Genomic DNA, 22,861 nt, shown 5'->3' with positions numbered 1-22,861 from the left:
GTGTTCTGATTGGTTGAGTTTGAATTATGATATAATTTGGTGTTTGTCATAAATAATATCAAGCGAAATTATAATGTGTATATATTATTCATCTTGAAGTTTGAACAAAACACGGGTAATCTTTCTAACTGGCAATTTTCCTCCATAGCAATTTTCTCCAAGGTCAATTTTATCTATGGTAGTTTTCCATGCTCGATGTCTCTCACATGGAGGGTGTTGTCAAAATTCGTCTGAGTATGCGCCATTAAAAAAAAAGTTACAGACTGTCACACTACTTAGCAGATAATATTTATTTTTTCGGTGTCCTCATTTCCTACTAAAAAAAAATCCTTCAACTTTTGAAAGATTGATTATTATTCATAACTAAGCATTTTGTATATAATAACTATTTTATAAGTTTTTGAAAGTTTTTATATAACATTGGAATTAATTAAATTATTTTCACATTTTTTTCTATAGTACAAAATCCCAGAGAATACCTAAAGTTTTCTAACCGTTTTATCTTTGAGAACAAACTAAAAATGCAAAATGGCTGATATTGTTAAAATACAAAGGAAATGTGTACCAATATACAAATATATCTGAGAATCAAATGAGAAAATTAATGCTTCTTTTTGATCAGAGTAGTATATTTACTACTAAAATATCATTTGAACTTTTCTATTGCTAAAAGGATTTTAAGGACGGTTAACGACGATCCCTCACCTACTCAGAGTATAAATTAATAGAACTTCATTCTTAGTAAGGATTCCTAGTAACTAATCCACACAAATAATTATGGTGAATGAATTTTAAAAAAATGGAAAACATTCCAATGTAAATTGTTACATTCCTCAAATTTTACTTAAATAAGTTTATTACATATTTTTAACGGGTGGTCCATTGAAATCTAAACACTTACTAATTTAATAACACTATCCAACAAAATCCCACTTTTTTATGCGAAATAACAACATATTCTTAATTGAATAGTTTTTGATTCCCTGATTCCAAATATAGCCTTATTTTTTCTCTCAGAGCCTCGTGGCCTTCAGAAAAAAGCCATATAAATTTTATTATTTTTGGCTATTTTTAAGGTTAAAAGCTGGTTTAAGCCCTCGGTGTTGAAGATAATGATAAATTATGTTAATATATATTAAAGTCGAATATTTAAAATTTCTAAAACCATTTTTAAAATGTCTACATCATACTTTTAATTCGAGTTATCTTTGTTTAAAACTGGACCCGAAGGAGTTAAAGAAAACTGCCCCGGCCAATCTCCTCAAGTGTGCAAGGGCCCATGCAAGAGATCTTGGAGTTTTACACCATACTGTACAGAGAGCTATCAAGAAAGCGGGTGGAAAGAGCCTTATGATGGTGTAAAGGCCACTTTTGATACCAAGAATGAAAAGAAAACCATCTCCTCCGTTGCAATAATCTTTCGAATGAGTATTTTGAGTTCTTTTAAACTTTTTGTTGACAATTTTACCCCCCAATTGCCACCCCCTACATCCCCATTGCCAACCTTCTAAAGCTATTGGGGGCATGTCGTGGGGAAGGAATGCAGTGTCTGTCATTCAAACACCGAGGCACTCAATTTTATGACAGAGGACTATATCTGCAGCGGGTCCCAAACCTTCTGCCGCTACCTAGAAGCCATTATTGTGGCTAAAAACGGCACTTTGATGATGAAGAGAGCTCAGACACACATCTATTTAAAATTTTAATTTTCTTGAAACCCTATGTTTAATTAATAAATTATGCCCCCTTGAAGTTTAAAATTCAAAGTGTTCTGATTTTAATGGACCACTCAGGTATGATAAATAGGTAAAATAATTCGTCTTTCTTTATAGAAAAATATATTTTTTAATAAATATTTTCATTAAATACCCTTGCCTTTTATGATACTTTTTCGTAAGTCCTTGAGTATTTTCCAATAATAATAATTCATCATGTCAAATGATTATTAATTACTGGTAATTAAGAGATAAACGTTTCCTCCATTAGAATTGCCGGTGTGTTTTGTTAAATATTTATTTTATTTAAAGTACGATTACTATAACGGTGAAGATTTGAAATACATTTGAACCACATACACCTGTGTTGTGTTTATATAATCATCATTAATTAATATAACTAATAATAAAAAATTATCATACACAAGGCTCATTAATTTACTTATATGACATAAATTGAACATATTGATATATTGATAGCATGCACATTACCTATTAATCATAGTATCATTTCAATAAATTGAATAAAAACATGCGATTGTATATATTAATACATTAAATATCATTTTTCGGTCGAATGTCCCTAACCAAAAATGTTTTCGGCTAATTGTCCGAGAACTGGTTTATTTTTTTCAAAATGTCCCATTCCGTTTTCAGAGTCAAAGTTTCAAGTGGATAAAAAAGCTCAATGATTATATTTAGTAACAAAGTTTGCAACTACAAATGAAAGGTAAATAATATTCACTAACCACCCCAAAAAAGTACTCACGTTAGTAATTGATGGGAAGTAAGGAAAGGTCAATAGAATATAAACTTTTTTTTTTAATTTGCTTGTTGAATATTCATGGTGACATTTTGTGATAATGACTGATGAATTAGTTTGCTCATGACTTATTAATATGGACTTTGTATCTTGAAACAAAATTTCCTTTTATATCGGTGTTCACTTAATCAAATTCCCTCGAAACATAAGCATTTTATTGCACCAAACATTTTTTTACAGTCCCTAATACTTATTTGCGTCATCCACAATCATCTCTATTCCTTCAAGAACTTCAAATCATTAAAAAATCGTGAGCAAAATTAGTATTCATTTTATGGTATTTCTGACTAATTACAAGTCGTTTATAAATTACTCTTTCTACTAATGAAGGTAGAGACTCTAACGAATATGGGGGAACACATGCAAATCAACCAGGAACATATTTGGTTCCTTGGATCATTTTCTACATGTAGTATGTTCATGTAGTAGTACTCAGGATGAGTCAGGGAGTACTAAGTATCAATGAAGCAATTACCAAGATGTCGAGAAACTACCTTGTCAATCCCTCCTTCTCCGTCCGAACACAGATCCAGGCCGTGATGAATGTTGAAAGTGGATAAGGGAGAATGAGGATACATGCTTCAAAAAATCATTTATTTTTTTAAACTGTCATAATTTTCACAATTTAAAAGATAATTCAACACACAGGCAACATGACATAGGTAGTAATCTAAGACAAATAATTCCAAAGTATTTTGGATGTAGTACAATAATTAATAGCCATTTATTGGTGTTTTTGAAAGTAGGACACTTGAAATACAAGAACATGGTACAGGGTAGGGTGAGACATGTTACAACAGGAATAAACATGTAAAAACAGCCATTTGTTATATTCAAGCATTTATTTTAATTTTTATTACAGTTTGTCAGCATAAAGTAAATACTTGTAATCACATATATAAGATAAACAAATAAAACATTTACAGAAATAGAAAAAAAAATTTAAAAAAATATCTTTACTATTTAATCTGATTGATAATCAAAGTATAAGATGAAATTACAAAAAAAAAGTTGAATATAATATATATTAAAAATGGGATGTACCAAGTCTCCTCCATTGTGTTTGAGTCTGAATAAATGATGTGAACTGAATATTGAAACTAATAATGTATCATAAACATGTTAATTAATTGAAGGAAATGTTAGACTATGACATTTAATAAAATAAAATTAAAAACTCATTTTTTACAATAGAAATATATCTCAACAAACACTTTCCTAAAATGTTTATTACTTTTTGTATCAAAAATTTCATGTTGAAATTTTCTATAACTGTAAGGATTAGGCAACCCGGGGTTCATGTTGATTTGATAAACAAAGGAAGACAATGATGCCTCAGTGACAATTTAAATATTTATGGAATACACAACGCTTGGTTTTAACAACTTGTAATTGAATTTTTTGTATATAAAATAATTGTGTATAAAATATTTAATTTTTACAAAAAGTATGATTTTTAGCTAGGATCGGGTCTTGAATAGTTTTTTGAGAGTGAATTTATCCGACCTATAACACTGATCAGTATTTGCTATAATAGATTGAAAGTTACTAATTAAACATATTATCATTTCAGCAACTTATTCATCAAACAATTTTATATTGTCTATTTTCCTAAATTCATAACTCAAACTCGATTTTTTTAAACTGTTGAAACAGTTCCAGGCCTTGTGGGCAGTTCTAACAATAGGAGACATACCTAAAAATTTGAAAAGGAAGTTCTTCAAGAAAACGATGAAGGTTATAATATTAATGAACCACCAAAAAGCAATGACGAGAATGTTCAAAAGATTCCAAAAAATATGGAAAGATCTGCTTCAAAAGAAAGGACGGAAAATCCCGAATTACAAGATTGTGAGATAACACATGAACGTAATAGCAGTTACAAGAAAGCACAACAGATTCTTACACATACATAAAGATCTCCTTCAAAATAGAGTGATGAATTTCCTGAAATATATTCAATCCCCCTCTCAGAAAAAGATTGTATGGATGAACAAAATGATAGAAATAGAGTAGACGTAACATTACGTAAGTGAAACCTTTGAATGTATTGTGTGAGGATTCAAAAATTAGAAAATTTTAAAAGCCAAATTCACTTCTACAAATATTTATTTTGTGTCATTTTATGGCAAACTTTTGAGGCAAGAGTTGTTAATTTAATAATTTTCTACACATTTTACTCAATATGTCCCACTCCATTCGGAATGATGGTTTCAATATAGGGACAAAGAAAAACATAGCTGTCCTTGATTAAGTCCGAGGACCTTGTAGTAAACGTCCTTGTTGACTTTCTCGTAGGCTTTGAAGAAGGGGAATCTTCCTGCCGTCAGATACCATGACGCTGAAGACCATGACCTGTGCATGGATGTATGGTCCTGACGGTTCTCTCGAACTGAGCTCTTGATTCAGCCAAGAATTTATTCTGTTCAGAGCAGCGTCTAATGTGAAGTGCTTCTTGTGGGAGATGGACTTGTGCGCGGAGGAAATCGCACACCCTCTGCTGTTTTGCTTGTTGCTCGGACGTTTTTGATCGGACAAAAACAAAACCAACATCAAATTGAAGCCTTTTATCAGTCTTTTGAATGACGTCAATTACAAAATTGTCATGGTTTTATAACTGAGGTTAGACAGCCTCGAAAAGATTCTAATTTTTATGTCTTCATCTTGTATTTTTCACTATAAAAATCATTGCACAATTTTGGAATCATATATCCTGTTGACATCCCAAAATCTGAAGCACAAAATTTCCGTGTTACACCCTGTATTTGAGATAGAGGGCCTCATTTAGAATGTCTACCTATTTGAAGTATGACAACATTCTCTATTTATAAAATATCTTGCCATATCTTAATTAAAAATAATATATGGATATTCCACCACTTAATATTCCAAAAATTGACGCAATCAGCATTATAGGTGTTCAAAAAACATGACATAACACAACAAACGCAATATATTATTGTATTTACGTAATAATCTTGTAATTGTACAAACAAATCTTCATTCTTCATACAACTCATTTGATCGATTCTCTTGAAATGTTATACCTTAATAAATTGTGGCTTTAAAGTGTCATGTGTAGCGAGTTCATACAATAAATAAATAACTCCCACAAGCAGATTCTATTATTATATGCATGAATAAAAAACTAGTGTTTTGTTGACTTGAACAATTAATCTATGCAACAGTATTTTCCCCCGCATTTAATGTTGTTATTTAAGCCATAAAACACGGAAAGGAAAGTTAAAACCTTCAACTGGAGTAGGTTTAGTCTCTAGAGCACTTTTTAAAAAAATCAGGTTTTTACGAAGATGGTTTGAAAAGTCTTCGATTGTGATTTTTTTAATTTTATTTTTCAACATCGTATCTTTGTAACTCTACACACTTCTCCGCCCCAAGTTACTGACGTCCCGTGACAGAGATGGGAGCATACCTAGGAGGAGTGTATAATGACATAAAGACTATGTTGAAGAAAAAAAATTCAGAATATCTTTTTTCTCGCAAAAGCATCTTGTCCTCCAAGATGCACAAAACAGCAAAGTACAAGGGATCACGTCGAGTGAGGAAAAAGTCCAGAAGTCTGCCAGCTACAAGCCAGCCATATTCTCATTGCAAACAGATAGTTGTACCGAGAACGTGTTTTTCAACCATGGCAAGACATGGTACCTGAGGTCCCAGTAATAGACACCCTTGTTGACTTTTTCGTTGGCCTTGTAGAAGAAGGCATCTTGTTCTTGTTGGACGCCACGACACCGAAGAACATGACCTGAGCTTGATGTATAGTCCAGAAGGTTCTCTCGGACAGAGTTCTTGATTCAGCCAAGAGGCGAATATTTACCATGTTCAGAACAGCACCCACTGTGAAACTCTTCTTGTTGGAGATCTACCACTGCGTGGAGGAGATTCCACACCCTCAACCGTTTTGCTTGTTACTAGGACATTTTTTATTGCACAAAAACACAACAAACATCAAATTGTGGCTTTTTATCAGTTATTTTGAATGGCGCCAAGTACCAAATTTTCAAACTTTTAGAACTGAGGCTAGACGGCCTGGAAGAATATTCTAATTTTTGAATATGAAAGCACGTCCAATTGTATTATTGTCTACTCCCAAAATCGACTTTCTTGGATGCATATAAGTACATAGATAGACACAGACAGACTTTACTTTATTAATATAAAAGATTAAGAAATGGTCATTGAGGATCATGCAATGTTTCTTAATTTTTTATCTCCTAATTTATCGGCTCGAACGCATCTTTAACGACTCCACTCCGTTTGAATCAAACCACCCTAGTCAGCACAACACTATAAAAACTCTTTTAATCCATATTGTAGTTCTTTGGTTTTTTGGCATAATGTCTTTAGCTCAAAAATATACGGTGTATTTGGGTCCACTGTCGATTTTTCCTTCATTTCTTCCCATCAGTGTTCCGAACGTTGATTAATTAAATTATAATTTGGTCATTTTATACTGAAATTTGAGCGTGTAGTATTTGAACTTTCAATCGAATTTGGATATCATCAATATAATCAAATTTAGTTGGTAAGGTTTATTCTTAACCAGCTATTTTTTTTTCTTCTTTTCATATCAACGGATACGCTTATCATACTCTCGCAATATTGAGAAAAACTATCCCAGCTTGCATTTATGTTATCGCCACACATATGATGTTGTTTCAAAGCGATCAATTAGTACAAATTGTCTACTAATTATATTGTTTGCTGAACGTCCTTTTGTACAAAAAGTCCTTCAAATTAGACATTGTGTTTTTTTGCAAACAAAAAAATGGAAGAGGCGTAAACAACAAATTTATACTTCCTTAGTATTTCGATGGCAATCATTTATCATCATGTCATCCAAGTAATTAATTAGTTAATTGTCTTCGGTTTGCCTAGCTACATAATAATTGCATATTCAATTCGTTTTATATTTATATAATTAGGGTTGGATATTATGGATATTAATCCCAAAATGAACGCCTCTCCTGCATTCCGTTCATTCTTGAACGATTAAGCACTTGGACAATGGGAAAAATTTGAACGATTAACGGAAAAGTATTTGTAGTGGCCTTATTTAGCCTTTGTTATTATTCTTCCCAAACATATTTTAACTGCAAGACCACTAAATCAATTTTTGGACCAAATTTACATGGTTATTTGAAAAAAAATTGAGGTTTTTATTTTGTGGGGACATAAGACTTATAGTAGCATAACTAAATTACTAAAAGCGTGATTTGGATGGAATTACCTGATTTACTTTCCAAGACAATGTAAAATGTTTATACTAAGTGGTTGTTCCCTCTTCAAAAATAAGGATAATAGCATTAGACAATCTAAAAAAAAACCCACAAAGAGTCATGCAATTGATCTAAGTCATTTTTCTACAACTCTAGACATAACCGTTGACAAATATCACCAGATAAACTATATGGTCCATGCTCTCTAATACGTTTATCTTGTTAAAAGTAGGACTAATAAGTAATATGATTAATACTATCTTGCAGGTTACCAACTATAACTGTTATGAAAAATAGGTCATACAATTGTTATTATTTATGCTAAAAATAAATGGTGATTTATTTATATAAAAACTGTAAATATCATAATGCACAACACTGAAAAACTCATCAACATTAAAAATAACATGAATTCAAACCACAAAGTAATAAAAGTATTCATAAACATTTAAAAAGTATGGGCTGTGCATAATTCCATATTTCTCACTTAAGGAGTGCTTTGAATGAAGGTTCTGATATTAAGAGTGGAGACACTTGGGCAATCAATCCAGTCAGAGTCGAGCTTGAAAACATTTGCTCTTACTTTTTGAATATCCGTGTTATCACAGATGATTTGACCCAAAGTACGGGTTCGGATATTATTGATTTGAGATTCCGTGAAGGAACTAGCTTGGTTAGTGTGTGTAAAGAAATACCGATCTCCATTTTTCAAATTTTCAAACTGTTTTCCAAGTATACAGCTAAAGGTCTCTCCTAAGACAGAGCCTTCACTTGGATTCTCAGCAAGGCCAGCAGTGAACAAATCAATGTCATTAGGACTGTTGTAGAGTTTCTTCAAAATATCCCAGTTACTTTGTTTGATACTACCTGGTTTTTATTCCAATCACAAAGAGGTTGAAGATCACAGTGCTGTCTCCAGAATCCATAGGTAGGAAGCCCATGATCTCTTCCTCTTTGAATGTTTCTTGCAATTAAATCCGATCCAAATGCTTTACCACCATTGAAGAGATGATTAGTGATATCATCAATGGCGAGACGATCATATGATTGTGAAGGCTGATGCAAAAGACCCAAAATAACTTCCTCAAGGCCTAATCCATCCTTTGCTTCATAGTGTTGCATATTGAAAAATGCATCCTTTGGAAAGAAGGAGGTATTGGAATCTGCAGCAGTGAGACCTATTCTTTGAATATCACCTTGAACCATAGAGTGTCCAAATCGGTATGCTGCAGTAGCAAATCCATTAGAGATAGCTGCATTGATTTTAGGATCGTATGTTGATTTAGAAGTCATTCTTAAACCAAAGCGATCCATTAACTTGGGACTGAAAAGGGATGAAAGATATTGTCCATAGACAACGTTTTGATTTTCAGCACCAACAATCCTGCGAGCCTCTTCGAATATGGTTTCTTTGTCCATGGTTGGGAATTCTTTCAAAATCTGATTGGCAATTCTGTTATGTTCACGGACAAACAAAGTGTGCATTGCTGCAAGTCCAGGAATCACAGTGGCTCTTACATCTCCTGCAATGTAATCACCTGCAGCATTCTTTGGGAGAAGTTCCTTCCCTGTTGCAGATTTTGTGGTCTTAAGAAGATAGTTATTGTCGTCTCGTAGACTGCGAAGGCGGGTAGAGTCGGATCCGTAGACATTTGAAGCGTCAACATAGCTGGTAATAATGTTGAATTGTTCTCTTGGTGAAGAGTCACAGTAATGCTCGGATCGAGTAAATTCGAGACAAGTTTGTGACACAGTGGAAAAGAAAGGATCATTGCTTGGAATACTTATAGCACTGCATCCTTCCTGGCTATTGTCAGTACAGCAATTGCTCACATGGGCTTCAGGTGTTAAAGACATGTCATGATCCAAATATTGGCCAAATTGTGTCAAAATGTGAGTAGCGAGAGTGTGAGGTACATTCATGTCAGGGTGAAAGGTGGAGCTGACCAATCTTGGATTAGGGAGTTCTCCTGGCTGGGCACATTTTGCGTCTCCTATTTATGTTAGAGAAAAAATTATATCATGATACTATTCATATTAATAAATGAACTGGGACTATTACTTACTTGGTGTAAAAAGACCCTTTGTTTTTGGAGTAGAAGCAGCATTTCCATAGCGAGCTTTCAATAAACGAATCAAAGGAGCACCAGTAGCCCCCCAACTTGTGTTCTCCTTATTGTTGCAGGTGCCATCAATGGTTCTGAACTTGGAGTCAGTCTTGGTGCAGGTACTGGTTGCTGTAGAGGAGCATGGAGCATCATCACGAAATTTTTCAGAGAGAAGATTCTTGACTTCCTCTTCGAAATTCTTAGTGTTCCTTCCCACACGCTCTAATTTGTTCATTGCATTCTTGAGAAGAGCATTTCTCTTTGACATTTGTAGGGAGCTGGATAAAATATAAATCAAAATATGATTGAAGTATAATTAGTTAGATGCTAAATAGACAATGCATTCACTGATTCAGACTATAACTTGGGTAAAAGTACTTACCTTTTCGTTACTTTCTTATAATGATTCCCAAGAGAGCAAAGGGCATCGCCTTCTGGAAAGTCAGAGAGTTCTTCTTCCGCCAATAAGATTGCATTCTTTGGAGTGAGGCCATGTACAGCTACTAAGTTGGTTATAAGAAGACAGGGAATCCAAAGCATTTTGCCTTCTTTCTTTCTTTCTGTTTGATCCTTGAATGACAGAACTCGCTTTGAATGATATTCTCTCGTTCCCACCTGTTCCTTTTATAGGAAAGATTCTTCCTTCAAGTGTGAAGAACTTTCCATCCAATATGACTATAATTACCCTTAGATAGGGAACATTTTCATATCAGATGTTTTTGAACGTCGAATAATTATTATTTTATCAATTAGAAAGCTATAAGAGGATTATTTTCACATGAAATTACTTTAACTCTATTAAGAAGGATATTTAATAATTGTAACAATTAATAGCAATATTGAAACTTGAAGACCATTTGTATGTAAAAAAAACTAAAATTAAAAATATCTGTATTAAAATGAGAACTATTCAAAAATTACATTGAGCCCAAAGACCAAATCACTACCATTTTCAGTACATATGGTTTTATGATCATTATTCATGATCGAACAATCCAAAACCTAAATGAGAGACGTTGGAGTGACAGATTAGGTTTTTTGTTTGCCGGCTGATTATCTTAAGAGATTACCTGTTTTTTTCTTGAAATATATGATGAATATTTTTTATGTATAAAAGTTCTAATTTCTAACCATTATTTGAATCCAAATTCTGCTATACTTATATTTTGGGCAAAAGCATCTTTTTGGGAATATGCCCCCAAATCTCTCCTGCACAACTACGGCACGGGTTCATGTTATATCCCAGTCTACTGGAAAATAATTGAGTCCATCGAGTACTACAGCTCCGATTAAAAATGAAATGGATCCTTGGCATCTATGCAAATCCTAGACAAGGATTTCTTTCTACAGTTTCGTTACACAATTGCTTACAATAAATTTTAAGGCTTAAAATCGAAATATAACAAATAAGAAAAAGGCACTCCCCTTCAAAAATTGTGACATTTTAGACAAAGAGGACTGTACAACAAAGTAGTTAAAAGATTAACAGAAAAAATCTTAATTTCAATGCTCAGTTTTAATTGTTTTCTAAACTCATCTTTTACCTGAGCCCCAAAGCTAAACCTAATTAGCACAAATACTTTTGGTTCACTAAGGACACTGAGGGTATCATTAATTATATCATAACTAATTACGCAACCTCTACGAGTTAACTAAGTGAATTGTGCGGAAGAAACTTGCATACGTCATGAGGGAAAATGATTAAATAAAATCATAGGATGGGTCGGTCATTATACAGGATTGCATTCCAGTTCCACTCATAGAGAATATATAGAGCGATAAAGTTTTCATTGTGGAATAATGTTCACTGGGAGTTGATTCAATTAAATCACCTCTCCTTTCAGTGGATTTAATAATGAGCTGAATGGCTTTGATGGTAATCAAACATAGATTAAAAACGTGATAATTGAAGTTCTTCTAATGTAAAGGCAATATCACAAGTTGAAGATTTTCTTCAAGTAAGTATGTATTGCAACGAAGATTATGTTTTGAAAACATGTTTGAGTAAGTAGAAGGAGTGATCAAAGCATTGCATCATTATTATAAAGCCAGTAGGTTCATACTGCTAACAAAAGACGTTATCTCAATAAAATGAGCTCAAATCTATCCACATCTGCTCATATTTAAATTAAATGTGATTGATACTATAATAAAGAATGAGAATATTATCTTAATTGAAGTAAGTTTAAATAAATTGATGTTGAAAACTGCAAAATATGCAATGCTCTTGATAAAATTATTCCTCCTCACAGCTATAAACCAATTGATGAAACGAGGACAACGTGATCATCAATATCTGTAAAAGTTAGTGGGCATAGCGATATCTTTCTGCTAGATGCCCTGAATATTACTTTATGTTTCTAACTACCCAGTAGGTTGAGTCGTACTTTCATTTTTTTCAAAAATGAAAGTACGATCATGTTTTTCCATTGTGTTTTTCACATTGATTTCAAAAAGTTAGGATACTCCTAAACTACATCAATTTGTCTTTGAAAATTATAGCAAATACGTTTTTTTATATACATTTTCCAGTGTTAGCTTTCTTTATGTAATTTACAAATATTCATATTAAGGGAATGTAAATGTATTGCCCTTGATGGGAAGAGCCCAAGTATGAAGAAATTTTAATCATAACTTAACATTAAGTTAAGTAAGTTTACGATTTAATGATATTATAATTAGTGTAGATATCAAAGTCATAATTAGCCCAATTGGCGGTTTAACCTAATTTTTAAACATTTTATAAATCCATAGCCAAAATCTATTTTTACATAATTTACATTGACTTACATTAGTTCACACACATAATAACTAAGTCATGAATTAATTTAATAAAATGATAATCGTTAAGGTAAACCATAGACAAAAACACGATTAGAAGAGTGATGAAGAAGTTGATGAAAGAAATGAGATATGAGTAGGAACACCTCTCTTGTGCTCTCTTTGATGGAATAATCGTCTTCACTAATATGGTGATAGAAACACTGGGCAGTGAACAATCATTTATGGGTTAGATTAAGCAAGAGCACTACAGGGTGCGTTCTTACAATTAATATATTTTTTTAAACCGGTTTTCTTGTGAACCCTTAGTCGTGCAGCTTTAAAAATTAGTTTATCAGATTCAACAGACAATTTTGTATAAGTTCTGTTTAAAAAATGTCAAAAATGTCCTCCGAGTACGATTGTTGTACAGGGATCATTGTCGCCCTCTGTGCAGGCTGTGCCTCCAAAGAGATCGTCGACTTTATCAAGTTGTCCACTGCCACAGTGTACAATGTAACAAATGAGTTTTGCAGGTTGCAGCCGGACGACCACATCTTTACCAGCAAGACGGTGCACCCGCTCATACCAATCATCTGGTACAAATTTGGAGATGTTCTGTTCCAAGGAAATTGCTCCCTGGTCTGCAATCATTTGGACTATTTTGTGTGGAACGTCTTGGAGAGGAAGTCCAACATGAGTGCTCACAACAATTCGGCTTCTCTGTGAGCCTCCATTATTGAGGCTGTTAACAATATGAATAACGTTTACCTGATCAAGGCGTGTAGCAGGTTCTGCCCAGGTTGGAGGACGTCGTTGAGGCTGAGGGTGGTTGGATTGAATGATTTGGTTGATGGAGGGTCCCTACGTTTGTATATAAATGGATTTGTAAATATCTTTGCTAATTTAAGAAATAAAAAGGTTTATGCCCTCGTCTCGAAAAATTCTTAATTTCTCTATTGACCCACAACTAGACCCACTTTGGGATGAGGTTATTCAATGTTTATCTACAGATTAACACTATGATATTATGATAGTGTGTGCTATCAGAGAAGGAGTGTTTCCTGGAAGGATTGCTTTCGGATATCGGACCTGTTTACGACATCCGCTGGCTCACCACTACTAACATACTTTTAATACTCGAGATATCAAAGTATGGCCTGAAGGATAAAAATCTAAAAAATCTGCGATTCATAGTTAAGTTTATAATTCTTGTGTATTGCCCACCTTGGTTTAGTATCGCGGTGAAGTACTATTGGATTGATTGGCCAAGGCATTTCAACTTAATAGTCTCAAGTCCCAGAAAATATAGGTGCGTGAACTCGTGATGCTAACAGTGAAAAGATCTACTCCGTATGCTCACAGTTAATGATTTTACAAACTGCAGTTTGTTTTGATGACCAGAAGGAGATAATCATAGGGGTAGAACGAATCCTGGATATCAGAGGAGAGAGTGGACCAACCGGGTAGCCTATCTCTCAGCATCAGAAAGACGACTGCTATAATGAGTGGGGATTTTAGCATCATTGACCTGATCAACTGGTCAGAGCCACCTCTTAACTGTTCCTTAACAACTTCGGAGTTGAGGAACTCTATCCAAATACCAATGGAAGTGTACACGAACTTTTGAGAGGATTTTTAAAATGGGTAATAAACTTTTAAAATTAAATGAATTATTAGAAAGATATACGCAAAGAAAAAGTTGAAACTCTTTAATTGTTTCAAATGTAATCTAAATATTTTCATCATTTAATGTAACAAAATTTTTGTTAATAAATTATTCTGAATTGTGATATTTATTTTGTCTTATAATATATATAGAATCAGAACAAACAAACTAATAAAATAAAACATCGACAGATATGCGTCTTGTGGTTAATAAATAAAAGTATATGTTTCTGAGTAATCTCCAAACAAAACATTATTGAAATTACTGCTAATTATTTATTTTATAGTGCATAAATAAATAACTTAGATTAATTTAATGATTAAAATCATTAAATCGTCAAAGAACCGTCTGTCCTTGGGAACTGTCCTTAACTATCGGCCTTTATAATTTTCCTCAAAAATATCGATTGTTTGCTAGTTCAAATAAGATATATGAGATATGTATCAAGAGCATTGCACATATCTTGCAAAAAATATTCCTATTTTCATTATAAACAATAAAATACGACCATATTATATATTTTTTTAGTTATATAATTCAATTTATTTCATAATAGCATAATTAAAAAAGAAAACCCTCAATGATGCCACAAGGGATCGATTTTACCTTCTTTATGGACCAACAAAGAGGAATGGACTAAACTATACGGGTCAAGACTGGACTACAATCCTCAATCATATATAAGAACCGACACAACACATTCTATGACCATGTATCTCATCAAGCTAACAGGCACGATCCCTACTTTGTTTTAAAGCTTTATTTTTAAGGAGCACTTTAGTTTTTATCGATTTCTATGGATCTGAAAATTGTCGAAATCCTTACAACCCCCGTTGTGACGACCTGTGTAATAATCCATGTTCACCGCATGTACATCAAGTGCTTTAGTAGGGAAGCAATTTAGTAGAAATTTAAATAACTTTGCACGACATTATGAGTTAGAGTTGACTGATGTAGCTTTTATCCATCACACCAACATATTTTTATTATCCATATAAGTCGAGTCTATAACACCTTGGAACAACATTGAGGTCTTGAAACATCCGCCGGCTAAGATCCACATGTTTTAGTGTTATTTAATCAATGGAGCATAAAAATCAAAACTTTCATCCTTCAGTTTAACTTTTTATTTTCTAATAGAATATTTCTTAAATAAGTAATGTAAGGTTTAATGCAAAAAATGTTCCCAAATTAAATGTCCATAATTAAGTGGATTATTTAACTAGTGTTAATAAGTAATTATTATTTTAAAAGCAAGAAAATTAACTCGAATTAAAATATGTTTCTTATACAATGTATTTAAATCGTATTTATAACAGATTAAGTCATCTGAACTACTTAATATGATATGTATTTTTGGAATTTTTCGCCCCACACTTTTCGTTGCTTAGTTCTTAAATACTACCGGTAATACCTGCCATTACTCGGAGTAATTAGACGTCAGCTTAAAGACAAATGTTGCTTCTATAATAGAGAAGATAACTTCCCCAGAAATCCTCAGTGTTTCTTTTCGTTTTTGTGATGCACACTCACACGACACTACTCAATACTTTAATCAATTCAAATGTGACATCTCCTCAAAAATGAAAGAAGATGAATTAGAGTTTGATTTAAAAAAATATGATGGGATGAATGATGAGTACTTTAGTCTCTAAAACTCTCACTAACAAAAAGAACCTAATTCATTTTATATTTCAGTTAAATCTTAACATATACTGAAAATGCATATAAATTAAGACATACGATAACAGTACTCCTGTTATACATTGCACAGTGCACATTCCTGCAATATTTAAATGATACGACTACATTGTCATTTCTTAGATGAAATGATATACATTTCAGAGTAATACAGTTTATCCTGTATACATGTTCGACACCAAAAACAAACGCCTGCAATATTTCATTAATACGACTGCGTTATCTTTTCTTATATCACAATATGTTAATTATATATATCGTAAAATATGATATACAGTGTACCCCTTGACTGTTTTTATATATTCGTATAGATAGGCCGACAAACTTTGCTGTATTAATATACATAGAAATGACGTGGCCAATCTATAAAGAACCCATTTTTGACGGAAGTCGGTGGTATATATATGTTTTTAAAACAGTTGTTGAATTCAATGGATTCCATTACATTAGTTATGTTGAATCTTTCGATTTGTCCCTTGACAATTAGTGTTTTTGCCATGCATTGTCTTGTTTATAGCCCTAAGAGGGGCCGTGTGGCCGAGGTTTTTTCCCCTGGATTTGATATTAAATAACACCTTTTTGGCGCTGATTAAAGTTATCCCCTAGAGTTAGTAGTTGGCCAACAGAGGTTAACCCATCGGCCTTTAAAAATACAGTGTAATTGTTTATCATACTATCATAATGGAGCCCTTCATTTGATTTAAGGAGGGGGACAATAAAAAGTTAGATTGACTCCAAGAATATGTCTCCAATAGTTTCTCAAATTCTTCTTATTATTTTTTCATTCTTGAGGACAGAACAATTATGAATCAATTTAAGTTTGTGTTTGAGCCGACGCCTAATTACTCCGGGCAATACCGGATACCACCATCTGACAATAATAAATTCATTAACGGATGTTATCATTTAGGGAGATGTGTTTTTTTATGATACAAACTCAAATATAAAATGATAGATTATAAAAAATATATTCTTGAATAAAATTGTGAATGTCGATCACTTTCTATCAGGTTTTTGTATTATAATTTTGGCCATGGCTCAATTCAATTAGAATAAAATACAATATATATTAAAAAAGATATATAAAAAGTACATATAAAAACTTATCTCACAAACATCAATATTTACTCTGTATTTTTTTGTCACCTGTGGACTATCTACTTTTTATACCACTTACGAGTAACGTTGTTGATTGCTTGAATGCAAATTAGCTTCTATTAAGGCGTAAACAGTTAAATATTTAGATTTGTAAACTCTACACATTTTTTAGGTGTTTTGTTTTGTTTTTGAGAATCTGAATAGTATCAGACATCCTTTTTTCAACCGTGCAACGCGGATCTGACACAAATAAATACATGGTTGTTGATCTTTTATTTAATTGTACACATTACATTATTTTCATTTTTTCAATAGTAAAATTTGAAGAATAGATTTTGTCGTCAGGAAATTTATTTACAAAATCGTCAGAAAATAGTACTCGCCGTAACCCTTATTCATTATGTAAGCCCTCAGCTCTAATGATTTCCTCAATACGAGGCCTAAGTCCTTGACAGAACTTGAATACCTAGTCAGACTCAAGCATGGTCCACTTCTTCTTTATGGAAGCCTCTATAGACTGACACTCCGGTGAGGACTAGGACAAACCCTCTATCTCTTGATACACATAGATAGATTAGTCAAATGGGTTCGCATCTAAAGAAGAGAGGAGGGCGGATACATTTTGAGGTCACAATAGTATATAAATTTGTCTCTAAGGGAAGGCCTCTATCATAGTGGTGCAAAGACACGAATCTCCGTCTAGAGTGAAAACAAAGTTGTACCCGAATTCATATTTGGTCCAGTGGAGCACTTTCTTATCTACAAATTTGATGTAAGCATCTTTTGGGAGCATCTGTTCTTTTCCCAAATACTCTTCATGTTGTTAGGATTATCCTGTACATTTTATTTCCTTTTTTTCCCCCTCATATTGACAGATCATATTTTATCAAACTTTACCCTTTATCAAGTATTCAAGCAGTTGAGCGTCTCCAAGACCACCGTTTACGCTGTCAGCCAAACAAAAACGTTAGAAAGGACGATGGGCTCTGTCAAAAAGGCCAAACTGGACCCGGAGGAGTTAAGCAAAAAAGCTCAGGCCAATTCCCTCAAGCTTATAGGGCTTATGTAAGAGATCTAGAGGTATCACACCTGAGGCCACTTTTGACACCAGTAATGAAAGAAACCCATCTACTCTTATGCAAGACTTATTACAGTGGATTTCTTGAGTTCATTTGAACTCTTTTAGGATTATTTTGCCCCCCCCCCTGATGTCAATCCTCTTAAAATTAAAGCCACTCACAGCCAGCAAGGGACAGGATGACAGAGGACTACATCTGCATTGGGTGACAGGCCTTCCGTAACAACTGGAAGCAATCATTGCCGCCAAGGGCAGATGTCCTTGTTCAATAAATACGGAGTGGGATTTGTGTTTATTGCCTTCATCTCATATCTGTTAGTTGTAGCTAATCCAATAAAACCTTATGTCATTGCAGCTGGCCTCCCCCCTCCCCATTTTTTGGTTTATTTTATTTTTGTGTAACGGAAGGTCATAGATATATTTATAAGAATCTATAGCTGTATGGCTTTGTAAGACACAGAGTATAATTAAGGATTGTCATCGAATTGTTTCCTACCTATATCATTGCTGGAGTACTTTGCTATCTTAATTGTATCATGCAACCATTTTGTCCAAAAGAAACAGAAAAAAAGGTCGGAAATCATCTGGTAATTATCCAAACAATTCCACTATACCAACTGTTATTTATCGTTTAAGTACTCTATGATTCTGATTGTCATATTATTTCTCCAAATTTTTTTAAAATAAATAAAATGTATATGGATTTTTCAAAATAATAAAATCTTACATAGTATTTTATTCAAAACGGTACAATAATATTACCGATTAATAATTTATTATTAGACTAACTGTTCATTTGTATATGATAGCCAAAATTTATTCATAGAAATAAGAAATGGCTAATATATGTATATCACACATGCGCTGAAACGTCTTGGGCTTCACGCATAGACGGCACTATTTTTCTCTCTCATCTTCAGTGAGTACCAACCTACAAATGACATCTGTAAAAATTCCATGCCAATCTGATCTTTGGTATTGTGAGTTATTGTGTGATGCTATTTTCATTATTTCCAAAACAGTGGATCAAAAAAAATTCGTGTCTTAATTTGACACAGCTTTTTGATGTGAAAAAATACTGTTCAAATCAAGCAATGGGCTTAAGAGTCTTATGGGCCCACTGCTTCATAAAATGAATATTAATAATAATTAAAAAGAATAATGGAACAACAAATATACTTGTTTTCTTTGTTAAGAAGAGGATTTCTTAGTCCATGTGTTACTAAGGTCGTTTAAAAGGTCCGTGCAAAGTCCAAGAGTTGGCACTATTTGTGAGCATCGAGGCACTTGGAAGAACATACTATCACTTTAAGGCAGATTTGTATATTTTTTTCTGTTCGGTATTTGGATTTTCAAAAAATGGACGGACAATAATTTCGTGTGTTAATTAGACATTACTTTATGAAAGGCAAAACACCTCAGAAGACTAAAAATAAGCTTGATAAACTTTATGGGTATTTTCGGAGTGAGCATAATGGCTGAACGTTCTAGATGCCCTGTTCAGGTTACTACATTAGAAATCATGGATTAAAACCCATGATATGGTGATGGATGACAGAAAAGTGAAGGTGTGTGAGATTTCTAGTGCTGTGGACATCTTCAGATGGAACCCTATTTACATTTATTTTGCTACCCCAACAGCTAAGGTGTAAATTGGTGAATTGTCGTGATGGAAAATGATTTTTTTTGGGGGGGCCAATCGTGGGTGTTTTTCTTTTTCTCAAAGGGTTCAATAACGATGAACAATATGAACCTGTAATAGTTTTACTCTTTTCTATATAGTCAATGAGGAATATTCCTTGTGAATCCAAAAGACAGTTGCCATAATCTTTCTAGTCGATTTTCGATTTAAATGATTACCAAACAGAAGGACATTGACCGATCTGGCTGAAAGCTGGGGTGTGTTCTTCTTTTTATGAATAACTGTTGATCTTTTTTACAAAAAATTTAATTTTTCAAATATTATACAAATAAATCTTTGGAATTTTTTTCAAAAAAATTCCAAAAACAAATCCCCCCTCCCCCCCCTAAAATAAAATATATATAGTATACCCATTAACAAAATAAAAAATGAGAGTTCTTTTGAAGGGTAATATGTCATAATATTTAAATATCTAGTAATCATTAATATTTTAAAGATGAGTATTAAAATGTTTCATTCATATATAAAAGAAGGATATGCAATATTTGAGACATGGAGTACTAACTTACACATTTATAATCAATGAGTGTACCCAATTATCAACAATAATGGTAAAACCACACACAAAAACTACGGTAGTTTGTTCTAATTTGAACGTACCAGTGAGTATGCCGACAGTGGCACGCGTGCCATAGGTTGCCAACCCCTGATCGATAATATGTCAAACTTTAATTTACACCAGGTAAAATTGTAAAATCGTTTTAACACATTTTTCACTCCAAACTCAATACCCATAATTATGATGATAGTTTATGGGCACAAAAAGGTTGTTATTTTCAAAAAAATCGACTTGATAATTATAATTACTATAATTTGAGTAAATGCTATATAAATAAAAACCTTTTCTCTTTGGTGTGTGAAATCTACCTTTTAACTTCAATTACTTATATGTGTCTATCTTTACATACTCCTTGAATGAAACCTCATAAATTTTGATTTCTTTGTCTGAAGGTGAAAATATATTTATGTCTTTGGTTACTAAAGTATTTTAAGAACTGATGCATATCATAAATTGCTGAAATAGTGGATTGAAAAAGCAATTAACACTCATTTATTTTTATTCCTTGTTCAATTTCACTTTTTAATATTTATCGAGAGAGTTGTAAATCGTGAGCATTTTTCACGTGTAAAGAATAGTGAAACCGAAAATTTATACGATAATCCTAACAGTTTGAAGATTATTTTGGAGAAGATAAGCTTAGCTTTCATGGCGTGTCATTAGATAAGCTACAAGATTGCAGCCATGAGAAAACGGAACTAAACACAAATCCCACTTTGTATATATCACTTTGTTCTCCAACTTTGATTAACACTTTCAAGGCCTTAGCAACTCCTCAATATTACTTTCCATCAATATATATTTATATATTATCTGCTTAAACATAAAAGAATAATGATAATGGTTCTATAAAAAAAGAAAAACACTTCCACTTGGTAACAATAACAAAGCTTGCACACTCAAAAATACTCCGATTTTACAAGCCTACCTACACAGAAACAATAGCAGAGGGGCATTATGTGCAAACAAATTGAAGACAATAATGGAATTTATCTATGAGCGCAAAATCCAAAATTGATCTCAGTTTATTTCCTCAGTCATCTGAATTCTTAAATATATGGGATTATAGTAATTTCGAACTTTTTTGATTGATTCTGTATCTTGTTTTGAACTTGATAAATTTCCATTTTTAGCCTGAAAAATGATGAAACCCCACAATCTTCTTCATACTTTTATAACTTATTCATAATACATAGATATAAAAAGTATTATAGCTTATATTACTAGAGAATAGTCAACATTATCATCATATTTTGTCCGACTTCAGTGCCAATTTCATAACTTCATGCCTCGTAAAAGGAAGATCGAGGCCAAGGAAAGAATCATCACTTTCAAGAGATGTTCGAATTCCATGGGGGACTATGGGAGGATAATTCCTCTAATGAAAACTACCAGACCTCATAAGGCAGTAGAATTGACTCCTTCCTAGGGAATGAGATACCAGGATTAAAACAATAAAGCGATCAATTCACAATGAGTAAATAATTTTAACATTTCAAAATGGGATCACTTAAAAAATACAAAATCCGTGGAGATGCATATTTTTTAAACTTGATCCCCATTGGAAAAAGAAACCTCGGACAACCAATTTTCACAGGCCTCTTATAAGGTGAAATTTGTAACCCCAAATGGTGCATTGACCATAGACTTGGTTCCAGTTCCTGACTGTAGGGTGGATGGGTAAGAACTTCCCATCCGAGATACAGGAGCTTCTGGCGTGTCATCAAAAATGTGTGCGCCCTAGCGTTGGCTTGACGATGTCTTTTTTTCTACTATTCACCAATACTTGCACTTTTTGTTCGATATACAGCTGCAAACAGTCGAGTGGTTCACAGTAGAAGGCAGAATCGAGCAGGAGAAAAAAAAATGCTTGAACTGTTGTTTTTTTAATTTTTGAAAGTACAATCGGCTCAAAGAGACATCTTGAAGATAGTAATAGATAAGTAAGGCTTGTAAAAATTCAACCCAAGATGGTCAGGGTAATGTTTGATGCCAACTCGAAATCTTTTGTGTCGGCATTAATGGTATAACTAAATGGTAGATTGAATAAATGATCATATATGATTATAACTCAGCCAGATTTTTTGTAATTTACAACTCTACTGAAATCATGTACACGAGGTATTATTATCCTAATAAAAATATGATTTAACTAAAAGCTCTGAGGAATAGGAATATATCACTGTATTCGGACCTTCACTACATCTTGAAAGTATGATGCATAAATATTTTGATGAAATACGAATACATATTTATGTACTAAGAGGCTTCATATTCACGAAAAGTTTTTTTCAAATACTACTGTAATATAATTATTTATTATTCAATAATACAATGTCTGGCCACATTACATTGGGGTTGATCTTTTCAAGTAATATTTCCGTTTGACTTTTAAAAAGAAAAGTTAA

The 22,861-nt window shown here is 33.0% G+C and overlaps 1 protein-coding gene across 1 annotated transcript; it reads right to left on the bottom strand.

The window, feature by feature from the left end:
- Positions 1–8,093: 8,093 nt before the first annotated feature.
- Positions 8,094–10,482, bottom strand: LOC121123198 (peroxidasin homolog). The gene is made up of 3 exons (XM_040718330.2): positions 10,269–10,482; positions 9,845–10,164; positions 8,094–9,772 (listed from the first exon to the last, which is right to left on the bottom strand). Exons 1-3 carry the CDS (start codon positions 10,424–10,426, stop codon positions 8,613–8,615), a joined length of 1,638 nt encoding a protein of 545 aa, XP_040574264.1. The 5' UTR covers positions 10,427–10,482; the 3' UTR covers positions 8,094–8,612.
- Between the last annotated feature and the right edge of the window lie 12,379 nt (positions 10,483–22,861).

The sequence above is a fragment of the Lepeophtheirus salmonis genome, chromosome 8 (genome assembly GCF_016086655.4).
Source record: "Lepeophtheirus salmonis chromosome 8, UVic_Lsal_1.4, whole genome shotgun sequence".
NCBI classification, from domain to species: Eukaryota; Metazoa; Arthropoda; class Copepoda; order Siphonostomatoida; family Caligidae; genus Lepeophtheirus; species Lepeophtheirus salmonis.
Note: the sequence above shows the minus strand (reverse complement) of the source record. Positions and strands in the feature narration are given on the sequence as shown.

Excerpts from the sequence above, each read along its gene's own strand:
- LOC121123198 (XM_040718330.2), bottom strand. The coding sequence starts at position 10,426 with ATGCTTTGGATTCCCTGTCTTCTTATAACCAACTTAGTAGCTGTACAT. Across the intron at positions 10,165-10,268 it reads TATAAGAAAGTAACGAAAAG|CTCCCTACAAATGTCAAAGA; the intron begins GTAAGTACTTTT and ends TATTTTATCCAG. Across the intron at positions 9,773-9,844 it reads AAAGGGTCTTTTTACACCAA|GAGACGCAAAATGTGCCCAG; the intron begins GTAAGTAATAGT and ends TAACATAAATAG.